General features: G+C 43.4%; 1 protein-coding gene across 1 annotated transcript in view; it reads right to left on the minus strand.

The window, feature by feature from the left end:
* AIG1 (androgen induced 1) overlaps positions 1 to 12,530 on the minus strand; it is a 159,470-nt gene that overhangs the window by 79,158 nt on the left and 67,782 nt on the right. The window contains exon 4 of the mRNA XM_074580551.1: positions 9,368 to 9,523. Coding sequence (XP_074436652.1) covers positions 9,368 to 9,523 — 156 coding nt within the window. The remainder of the gene's footprint in view (positions 1 to 9,367; positions 9,524 to 12,530) is intronic.

Genomic DNA, 12,530 nt, shown 5'->3' on the forward strand with positions numbered 1-12,530 from the left:
TGCTGCTTAGCAAAGCACTATCACAAGGCAGCCATAAGGTAAAGGAAGTGCGCAAAACCCAAGGTGCTACAGAACTAACCTATCCCGGAGGAGGACACGACATGAGACTAACCCAACACCCTGGGGAAGATCCCTTTCAGTATCTGAACGGTTCACCTTACCTTTCCTTACAATTTGTTCACTTGCATAAAATGAACTATGAAAATGAATTATTGCACTACGAACTAAAATTAACTATAAAAATGAACTATAAAAACGAACTATCTGGATAAAAAGAACTATAATGAGGACTACTCAGCTACCTTGGCTGCTTTTGAATTTGTTTACTTTGATTAATGAGCAAGTGTTGGTCTGGTACTATTAAATCACCTCTGCTATGCTTACAATTTGGTACTTTTATTTGGGCTGGGCTTTGTCCAGATAACACGTGGTCATGCAGTGCCAGACTATGATAAAACCGAGCTGCTTCTTTACACTGCCTATGTAAGGCTTGATCAGAATTGCTGCTCTTATGCTCACGCTGCCTTCCTTGTGGCACAATTCATCACTACTGTGGAGACAGTCACAGTACTACCCTCGCGTGCCAGGCTGAACAGGTTGCTCATATGCAGCAGACATCTTTCAGGAGCCCAATACTTTTGTTTTCTTTTGCTCCCAAGGCAAAATGGCACAAATGTCACCCTTCCACTTCCTCTTGAGGCCTGGAATCCAAGGAAGAAAACAGACACCGACAATTGCTTTTACACTTCTTTACAAAGGAGCCTCCTAGGATTGCCAGCTTTCCAAAGACAGCATTTACTTGGTTAAACGTAAGGTTAAGTGACATATAAAAGAACAGAAGAGTCCCTCATTTACTACTTATCCTATCTAGGGTCATTACAGATCAAAGGGAACCTCAAGTTTGGAAGAAGACCTCAGAAATTGTTTGAAAACATGGAGTACCTCACTTGTTGCAGGCATCTGAAGTATTGCTAAACAAATACACAGCAGCAGGAAAAAAATAAGCCTGAAAACTAAACTTTGTTTTCCCACCTAAAGAGATATTCCTTGACTTTTTGTCCTCTGTCTCTGAAGCTTCAGAGACCATGAGAAGAGCATGTGGTACTGCCAAGGGAAAAATTTGAAAGGACAAATTGGGAAACGGTTGGCGATTCAAAAGGGAAAACAAGTGGCTTTATCAAAACACCACAAATGGAAGCAAAGAGAAACTAAGAGAGGAAACCAGTGAAAAGAATTGCATAATTTGCTGTTTTACATGAGCCCAACCAAGAAATGTTATGCAAACGAAGAATGAACTCAGTGGAACTTTATTTTCCTGCACTATGTGTTTTTGTTTTTGGCTGGGCTGCACAGTTCAGTTCGTGCATTTCCTGGATGGCCTCATGACAGAGAAAAAAAACCCGACCCTTTGACCTTGAAAAAATTTCTTCTGATTACAGTTAAAGGTAAGCTTTCTGGCTATCTCCCAAGACATTTGCGGTTAACTGCAAGTATAAATATATTGTTTGTGAGCCTCTTTGAGAGTTAAGGGCATTACATATAGAAGCAAAGTGTTATTAAAGGCAGACCACAGAAGGCACAAATTGGCATGGTACCGGCTTTAGGTGGGATCTAGTGCTAGCACAGCATCACACCAAATGAATTTGAAAAGGGTCAATGAAGGAAATCACAGGAAGTGGGAAATCCCTGAAAATCGGGGAAGACTCCCCTCCAACAACAGAGTTCAGGAGGCAATTGCACCACTGCTTGCTCATGTTCCCATCCATCACCAGCCACATCACCACAGATGAGGGCAGAATCTAAAATAGATTTTGGCATAGTTGAGTGTGTTATGGAAACAAATGTATTTTGTAGTCTCATCAAATAACGAGGTGAGTAGGTGACTGCAGCAAATGCCTACACATCTTTTCTTGGGATAAGATCCCAGGTCAGCACTATTGATGATCTACAGAAGAAGACTGATCAGCTTTCCTTTTGACTGTACCAGTACAGAGAAACAACAGGTAAGAAAGCATGCCTGGCTTTCTCTTTCGTATGTTTTTAAAAACATAAAAGCATAATATAAAAAATATGAAATCACTCTAGCCTATTTAGACTCAGACCTGAATGGAGCTATTAAAGCTACATGATATAAAATATCATAGAATCATACAATCAAAGAATTGATTGGTTTGGATGGGACCCTTAAAGGTCAACTAGTCCAACCTCCCCTGCAATAAGCAGGGACATCTTCAACTAGATCAGGTTGCTCAGAACCCCGTCCAACCTGACCTTCAATGTTCCCAGGGATGGCACATATACCACTTCTCTGGACAACCTGTTTCAGTGTTTCACCACTCTCATTGTAAAAGATTTCTTCCTCATATCTAGTCTAAAACTTCCCTTTTTTAGTTTAAAGGCATTACGCCATGTCCTATTGCAATACACTGTGCTAAAAAGTATGTCCCCATCTTTCCTGTAGGCCCCTTTAAGTACTGTAAGGCCGCAATAAGGTCTCTCTGCAGCCTTCTCTTTTCCAGGCTGAACAAGCCCAACTCTCTCAGCCTGTCTTCATAAGAGAGGTGCTCCAGCCCCCTCATCATTTTTCTGGCCCTCCACTGGACTCGCTCCAACAGGTCCATGTCTTTCCTGCGCTGAAGGCTCCAGAGCTGGACACAGTACTCCAGGTGGGGTCTCACCAGAGCAGAGTAGAGGGGCAGAATTACCTCCCTCGACCTGCTGGCCACGCTTCTTTTCATGTAGCCCAGGATACAGCTGGCCTTCTGTGCTGCAAGAACACAGTGTCGGCTCATGTCCAGCTTTTCATCCACCAATACCCTCAAGTCCTTCTCAGCAGGACCATTCTCAATCCCTTCATCCGCTAGCCTGTACTGATACCAGGGGTTGCCCCGACCCAGGTGCAGGACCCTGCATTTGGCCTTGTTGAACCTCATGAGGTTCACACAGGCCCACTTCTTGAGCCTGTCCAGGTCCCTCTGGATGGCATCCTATCCCTCAAGTGTGTCAACTGCACCTCTCAGCTTGGTGTCGTCTGCAAACTTGCTGAGGGTGCACTCGATCCCACCATATATGTCATTGATGAAGATATTGAACAGTACTGGTCACAATATGAACCCCTGAGGGACACCACTTGTCACTGATCTCCATTTGGACATTGAGCCGTTGGATGCAACCATCCAACCAATTCCTCATCCACCAAACAGTCCACCCATCAAATCCATACCTCTCCAAATTAGAGAGAAGAATGTTGTGGGGGCCCATGTCAAAGGTATTACAGAAGTACAGATAGATGACATCTGTAGGTATTCCCTTGTCCACTGGTGTAGTCACTCCATCATAGAAGGCCACTATGTTGGTCAGGCAGGACTTGCCCTTGGTGAAGCCATGCTGGCTGTCTCAAATCACCTCCCTGTCCTTCATGCACCTTAGCATAGCTTCAAGGAGGATCTGTTCCATGATCTTCCCAGGCACAGAGGTGCGGCTGACAGGTCAATTGTTCCCAGGGTCCTCCTTTCTACCCTTTTTAAAAATGAGTGCAATGTTTCCCTTTTTCCAGTCACTGGGGACTTCACCTCACTGCCATGACTTTTCAGGTATCATGGAGAGTGGCTTGGCAACTACATCAGCCAGTTCCCTCAGGAATCTGGGATGCACCTCATCAGGTTCCATAGATTTCTTTACCTTTATGTTCCTCAGCTGGTCACGAACCTGATCTTCTCTTACAGTGGGAGGGACTTTTATCTGCCAGTCCCTGCCTTGCAGTCCATCCACTTGAAAAGTGTAGGGATAGAGGTTGCTAGTGAAGACTGAGGCAAAAAGTTGCTGAGTACCTCAGCATTGTCTTTGTCTGTTGTTACCAGTTTGCCAGATTTGCTTCTCAAGGGGGATACGCTTTCTTTGACCTTCCTTTTCTGGCTGACATACCTGTAGAAGCCCTTCTTATTCTTTGCATCCCTTGCCAAGTTCAGCTCCAGCTGCACCTTGGCCTTCCTGACCCCATCCCTGCATAACCAGGCAGCATCCCTATACTCTTCCAGGACACCTGTTTCTGCTTCCACTGCCTGTGCATTTCCTTCTTGCCCTTTAGTTTGACCAGCAGGTCTTAATTCAGCCATGCCAGTCTCTTGCCTTCCTTTCCTGATTTCTTACACCTGGGAATCGAGAGGTCTCGAGTTCTAAGGAAAGTGTCCTTAAAGCTCTGTCAGCTCTGTTCTGCTCCCTTGCCCCTGAGGGCGGTTTCCCAGGGGGTCCTACTGACTGACTCCTTGCAGAGCTGGAATTTTGCTTTCCTAAAATTCAGGGTCCTGATTTTACTCTTTGCCTGACCCATATCCCTCAGGACTGCGAACTCCACCAATGCATGACCACTGCAGCCTGGGCTGCCTCCAGTCTTGACGTCACCAATTAGCTAGCTCACTTGTGTTGGTGAACATCAGGTCCAGTATCGCCTCTCCTCTGGTGGGGCTATTACCTGTCTTAAGAAGTTATCTTCAATGCACTCCAGGATTGCCTACAGCTTGCCATGCTACATTTCCAGCAGATGGCGGGGTGGTTGAAGTCCCCCAGCAGCATGAGAGCCTGCAGGTATGATGCCTCCTGTCAGGAGGTCTGTAGTAGACACCAACCACAAGGCTCCCTTTGTTACCTCGGTCTCTTATTCTGACCCATAAGCTTTCAACCTGCTCATGGCTATTCTTCAGAGACTTCATGCTCTATCCATTTCTTGATGTAGAGGCCAACGCTTTTGCCCTCCTTCATCGCCTGTCTCTTCTGAATCATCTGTAGCCATTGATAGCTGCACTGTACTCATGGGATTCGTCCCACTAGGTTACTGAACCCATCAGGTTCAGTAATGGCAACTAGACTGTAGCTTTCTAGTAGCATGGTGACTTCCAGCTCCTCCTGTTTGTTGCCCGTGCTGTGGGCATTGGTGCAGAGGCACTTCAGCTGGGCTGTTGGCTCTGTCACCTTCTTAGAGGAACATCCCTTAGGTATTTCACTGATGTTTTCCTCTTGGCTCCTTTTACCCCAGGAGCCCCTGTCTCATCTCTGTAAGACTTCAGGTGTGCTGCAGTGTAGCCAGCACGTCTCAGAGCTGTGGGATCTCGCTAGTACCCCATCGCTCTAATAGTTGCCTGTCGTCCCACAGCTTGTCACAGGCAAGCCTGATGTTGCCGCCCCCACCCCTCCAGCCTAGTTTAAAGCTCTGTCAATGAGCCCCACTAGCTTGTGAGCAAAGACCCTCTTGCCCCTTTCAGAAAGATGAATCTGCCGTGTAGGCCATCCCGTTACTGAAAAATGCAAAACTGTGGCAATGACAACCAGCTACAGAGCCACGTATTAATAGACTGGGCTCGTCTATGTCTTCCAACATCACTGCCTGCAACTGGGAGAGAGGGGAAAATAACCTGTGGTCCAGATTCCCTTCCCAACTGTCCAAAAGCCCTGAAGTCTCTTTTGTTCCCCCGTGGACCATATCAACGCTCCCTTGCTCCCCCTTGACCATATCAATGGTAGAGTTTGTGATGTTCTAGGCAGCAATCTCTCTTCCAATATGTAACAATATGAATTTTCTTCCATCTTCCTATTCTATTAAACAACTAGAAATGCCTGTTTTGTCTTCCTATTGTTTGGTACAAATTAGAAGAAATATATTGATAAAAGCATATACAGTTTACACAAAACATTAATTAACCACAGAAACTCAGTCACTTCATGATCTATGCCAAACAAATAGAAAAAAGCAGGGATAGTCGTAAACCACTGGTGTAGTCCCTGACTTTTAACTGTGTCTCATACTTCTCTAGCAGTGTAAATTATTCCCAATATAAATCTCTTTTACACTGATAAAGGGGGGGTAAGTGCAGCCAGTATAGATGAGAATTGGTAATGAACTTCTAAAATGTCTATGCAAGCGTTTTTTTTCAGTGGATGCTTCCTGACCTCTTAGGCATTTGAACAGCACCCCAGCCTTATAATAAACTAAAAAAGGGCTAGGAAGTTTTGCCCACAGACTTTCCATGGAATAAGGCTTTACTGAATAGAAAATTGGTCTGTTGATTTCTGATTTCATTCTCTTAAAAGTCACATTAAAACGAGCACCAATGGGTAAACAGTTGTCATTATGTCCTTCAAAGAGATTCGTGTTTATTTTCTTGATGCTCCTAACCAAAATGGTAGGTTGGCAATTCAGTTTGATCTGAGCCCCCGAAGATACACAATGCATAACACAACACTGGAGAGATGTGATTTGCTGCAAAGATTTTGCAAAATGTGATTTGTTGCAAAGCCACCCAAGGAGACTGTTTGCCCTTGGGCTTGTTCTTTCCCCTCCTTTGGAAGGTGGGAGGAGGTTGGTGGTCTGACTTCCCAGGTGGTTTATATGTAATACTTTTTTAGGAAGTACTAAAAATGAAATACTTTATTTTGTTACATTTTTTTCACACATCATTGTTTGACTTGGGAGTGGAAACCCCTTTTCTCATCTGTTTTTCAGAACAAATCATCTCAAGGGCTTCAGTAAGCAGGAAATACAGAAAAAAATTGTGTTGAATTGCTCTTGAAAAACTACAGTTAGCGGGCTTTAAAATGTTCCCCTAGTATTTGCATTATTCCCTAAACATGCCCTGTGTAAAACACTGAGCAATAAAAATAATTTAGATGTTAAGGTAACTGACAAGTACTTAGGCATGACCACTGCTGTTACATTAGAAAACCAACAAGGATTTTATTCACATCCTTCCGACTTTTATGTGTGAAGGTTCCCTTGTGTCGCTACTGGAAACCACTGAGAAGCTCCACAGAGAGCTAGGTGGGTGAGTCTCAAAGAAAGTAAGTCTGCACTTGAACTTCTTTTGTTCTTTTTTTTTTTTTTTTCTGAGTCAGGAAGCTGTTGAGAGAATAGGAGAAACAAGGAAACTTCAACTTTTTTCCTGCAGACACTCTGGTGTTTAATAACTTCCTTCTAACAAGCACCTCTAGTGTACCAAAATTTCACTGGGTATTTTCTTACACATAAATAGCTCTTTAGAGAACAAAGCCAGTGTTAGACATTTGCTGCTTTTGGGCCCTGAACTTTTCCGATCCTTAATCCCACCAAAGAAGAGCCCCCAGTGGCTGGCAGTCCCTCAGGCACTGGCCAAGGCTTTGGCAAGTGGTAGCTGCTGCGGTGTGGTGGGTGCTGCTGGAGAGGATCAGGTTTCAGGAAGGAGCTGAGACCAGTGTTAAGTCATGAAGCGCTGCTGTTTGTCTTTCAGTAGCCAGGAGAAGAAACAACAATGAAAACAACCTTTTTAGGCTTTCTCTGTAAGAAGTGAAACAATACATGGTAATCTATTGCTCCCCTTCACCACAGAAAGGTCACCTTTGGAAATGGAGAGCATCTCTCCAATGAGCATGACCATTCCTTACTATTTTCACAGAATCATAGAATGGTTCGGGTTGGAAGGGACCTTAAAGATCATCTAGCTCCAACCCCCCTGCCATGGGCAGGGACACCTCCCACTAGACCAGGTTGCCCAATTTCCTGGATTTTCTTTTTATTATTTAAGACAGAGGTTGTCTCTGTATGAAACCCTGGGGAAAGCAGCTAGTTCCAGGTAGGGAACATGTCTCTGGGAACTGCTAACTTGTAAATGTTGCAACAGCACTTACAGTGTAGGCAATGGCTAACTGGGATTCCTCCCTTACCGGTGGCAAGAGAAACAACACCCGAAAGAAATGTGCAGAATTACCAAGTGAAGCAAGGTCGGGAACGCTGCAGGGGTGGAGGAACACGCAGACAACAGTACAGAACTCAAACAGCGTCAGGAGAGAATCCCAGAATCCTGAGCGGAGTGAGACAGCCAAGGAGGGTGTACTTTGATGCATGTAAAGGCTTACACTGCTAGATTGAAAAAGGCACTGAAAATCTTTAAATGAAGACAAATAATGTGATGTTGTTCTCCTTCTTCACTTCTACTATCAACACAGTAGGAAAAGCATCTGTTGCTAACCACAATTATAACTACTTCTAATCCCCAGTCTCCCTTCGAATACGAATGTAACATATCAATTTCTGCACCCATAAAATACATATTTGCAAGCCTGTTTATGCACAGATTTTTTCAAAACTGTATTAGTTGATCCAGTTTCTTTTATCATGGCTGGAGAACTGCAGTCTGTTACCCCAACATGAATTGTGTCAGCTCCCAAGAGGCAGGCCAGCATGTACAGTAAGGGAAGGCTACCAGCTGGGATGTTATGAAAGAAATACCTGCACAGTGTCTCACATATGCTTTGCATTTTCTTACTTTGCAAAAGCATTCTGTATTTCTTCACGTATTGTGAAAACCCACATAAATGGTGAAATCACGTTTTAATGAAGCATCTCTGAATATATCAAATTATAAATGATAGACTGATATGTTGTTAACTGCTGTTAATTGACAGTAAGTGATCAGCTTTTTGTGAAACGGTACAACTTTAAAGACCTCATACAGTTTTCCAGTGGTCCTACCATGAAAAAAATTTGTTTCTATTGAATTTATTTTAAACTGCTGTACATTGAAATAAAAAATTAGAACTAAAGGCTGATCCTGAATTACAATAAAAGCAACACTATAATGAAAGGTTCACACATTTTTTTTAATGTAACCTAAACTTAGAACTAGACTGACACACTTCCATGCAAAAACCCATGAAATTCTGGATTTTCAGCTGCTTTCAGTGTGTGGTATGAGACACGTAAAGACACTCAGCATCTTCTGCCACTGAAAGCGATGTGCGATGTCCCAGTGGAGCAGTACCTGATCCAAAGAATAGTTCTTTTTTGAAAAAGACATGTAAACCCCACATTTTCCCATACCTTCTGTGTGCTTTTTTACATTACTGACAAACTCCTTTTTTTCCTACCACATTTCCTCTGTCAGCTCTTAATCCCCCATGGGATTAACAGGAAGCGGTCTGGACTTTCGCTTCCCTTCTTGCCCATGACAAAACGGCTTACAGCCTGAACTCCAGTCAGGTCATTACGGTGTGAAACAAGCCACAGTCAGCACTTTCACCACTCCTGATGACACACGGTGCAGAAAAACTCCAAATTGACTCTCAAGTTGCTGCTAGAACAATTCACATTTGAAATGACTTGTACAATCAAGTTTCTATTGTAAAGTACATTTTTTTTAATGAAACAAAAATAATTTAAGCAACACCAGTGCTCCCTTACACCTGCAAAAACCAAGAGAGTAGTAACATTATCTCTACTGTGTTTCCCTTTCTGCAGTGTCTTTTGCATAGAAGTGGGAAAGCCTTTCAGCCAGAAAACAGCCAGTAAATAACACTGTTCACCCAGTTTGTAAAGACATGTGCAGATTAACATAGTACTTACCACTCCAACAGGGAAAGCTAGAACAGCCATCACCCAGTCACGGAGTGCAATTAGTTTTTTCAGCTGTCTCTCTTGCTCTTGACTGTCATTTCCTTTAGTAAGAAGACTGGACAGGTCAGTCAAGACGCAGATCCCGAAGAAGACAGCCTGGATAACCTGCATGGAAAGGGAGCACACTCTTGAACACAGAGGATACCTTTGGTAGAGAGAAGGTTGGACACAGGTGCGCGTGGGGATTATTGCCACAGAATTGACAGGGGGAGTGGGAAACCATCAGTGCCTTAAATACGGGTAGAGTTTGTTCACATAAAAGCCACTTGCGCGTCTACACTGGAAGCCCTACATGCACCTTGCTCCTCGTGTATGGGGGTAATCGATGTGAGTGGAACGCCCATTCCAGAGGTGGGATTCCCACCCTCACCTCAGACATGTGCCACCTGCCGGGGACTGAACTGCAGCCACCCCTTCCTGCTTCACTCCATACAACTGAGCCCCAAAGCCACAGCATTCACCTCTCAGGCGGAAAAAGTGACAAATGCTCCCTGTAAAAAGGAAGGAAAGAAAAAAGACGACCGGTTCCTTCCCTTGCACTAGGAGGTCTCCCTTGCAGACCCTTCCTGCTCCAGACACTCTACTCAGAGACAAAGAAGGTGCTTGAGATTTCCTGAGAGATGCAGTACACGGCCCGGGATTCATCAAATCTATCACTACTTCATCTCAGATAGCGAACGACAGAACGAGCAAGGCTGCAGGTGTGATTCAGGCTTTCTTTTTGTGATGGCAGTCTGTCATTTACCTGCCTTCTCCTTTTTTGCATTTATGTATTTTGTGTGTAATATCGTAAGATTATCTGTTATATTAAATTGGTAGTTTAATCACCTGAACCTACCGATTTGGTTCAAACTTGACTTGATCTTAGTTTGATCATTGCATTTTTCTTCCTTAATTAGTAAAACTGTAGTAGTGTTAGCTCAGGAATGCTCTTGCCTGAGGACCTGCGCATCCTTTCTAGTGCAGTTCAGAGGAAGTGCACGCAGCTTGTTTACTCCCCAAGCTGGAAGCCCGGGTCACAAACCCACACGCATCAGGTAATCTCAGGTAAAAAATTAACAAAACATGGGCTTGGTTCCCAAATTGCACAGTGATTCATCAAAAAACATAAACATATGCTTAAAATACTTACTACATTTTTTTCAAAGCAAGCATAGAGTACTAGTTTAGAAGTCTTATCTGTAAATCGAAGTGTCCCTCTGACTAGGAGTCTCTGACTAAGCAGCAGACCATCCATAAGAAATAAGAATAGCACATACCCAGATTTTGCAAAATACAGTTTATCAATCATGTGCATACATCTCTGCAGAATTTAGACTATAATAAGTAATGTAAAAAACACCTTAGGCTAGGGGACACTGATCTGGAATATGGTAGGGAAGGGAGGGCAGGGAGGGCAAGAGAGGGAGAGAGGGGAGGAGGGGAGCAAGGAAGGAAGGAGGGAAGGAAGAAAGGAGGGAGGGAAGGAAGAAGGGAGGGAGGGAGGGAGGGAGGGAGGGAGGAAGGAAGGAAGGAAGGAAGGAAGGAAGGAAGGAAGGAAGGAAGGAAGGAAGGAAGGAAGGAAGGAAGGAAGGAAGGAAGGAAGGAAGGAAGGAAGGAAGGAAGGAAGGAAGGAAGGAAGGAAGGAAGGAAGGAAACAGATGTTGGCTACTGGAAAGGGATCTAGAGATGTGTAATGGTTGGATGGATTAAAGTACATTCCCTTCCTCAACAGTCCTTATATGACCCAAATACTTGTGAATTCTGGCTGTAAAGCTGTGAGTGACAGACCTTCAAATGGCCCCTGGACCTGCTTGCAATTCGGCTGCCGTTGCTTTCTCCTCTCCAGGCTGTAGCTACATATAATTTGCTTGATAAATAGATGAAGCAACATTACAAAACATTCCCTGAAGCCATGAAATGTGACAGACTACTAGTGCTAGAGCTGTATATTGTGCTAGAAAAAGGTATTACTACTTCAAATGACTGCCTGGAAAAGTTACCATCTTCTACATAATTTCTGAAAAATATTTTGTATAAAAGTTGGGGCTCCCTGGAGCTACTTCATCACAGGAACTCCTATTTTTCATGTTATTTGTTTGAAACAAGCACTTGCTAGAAAAAAATCTTCCCATACTCGGCCCTGTTTTCCACCAAACAGATGGCCTATTTGTAGAGAAGGCCTAGAAGAACTAATTATGCATTTGCTTGACTTAAGAGGAGACATCATACCATCTACTATTCACTCAAGAGTGTGAATGCCAAAGAAGGAAAAAGATTTAAGACAGGACTGGAAAAAAAAGTATACCTAACAGTAATGAGATCAATCTGGGTGTTAAAAAGTTTAGGCTGACTACCAGGAAATATTTCCTAACTGTGAGCTCTGTCAGACCATGAAAATAGTTTCTCAGAGGAAGTGGTGGAAGCCTCATGGCTTGAGTCACTCAAACCGATATTGGACAAAACACTCAATAATGTACTGCAGGGAACAGTATTACGTTGGCAGGGCTTGGACGAGTGACTAATGGATTGTTTGCAGCTCTAACTATGATTCCCTGAAATGGTCTCTCTCCAAAGAAACACAGACTCAAACAGTCACACGCCCACTTTCCAAGGGAATTGAGATTGTACATCCACTAATCAATCATAAACCGAACAGCTTCTCTCCCCATTATCCTGTTATGAACACACCACTTCAAGGGAAAATATAATGATATCATCGGGAATAACTTAAAACTCCTAAAGGGAAAGAAAGTACCCAAAGACTTCAGAGAGTAGGTATGAAGTAAACTACTCTACAAAAAGATTAACAAATAAAAATCCATATAAGAAAGAGAAAATTACATATTTATTGAGAACATTCAGAGACAATGAAAAAATCATATAGTATTCAGGAAGGAACTGTTCCAGCTTATTCATACAAATAATGTACGTACATTCGCTCTAATACTTCCTTCCCTTTCTAGAATGTGCCAGAAAACTCTTCTGACACCTATCCACATTTGGGATTAGCCTGAGGACCTCCAGAGCTGCATGAGTCTCAGCAGCATAAACTGAACAGCCAGAGTCAGTAACGATTTACGTCCTTTGTGGGTCTGGCATAGGAAAAGCGTAACATACAGCTACTGGTGGT

This window comes from Larus michahellis, chromosome 3 (assembly GCF_964199755.1).
Source record: "Larus michahellis chromosome 3, bLarMic1.1, whole genome shotgun sequence".
NCBI classification, from domain to species: Eukaryota; Metazoa; Chordata; class Aves; order Charadriiformes; family Laridae; genus Larus; species Larus michahellis.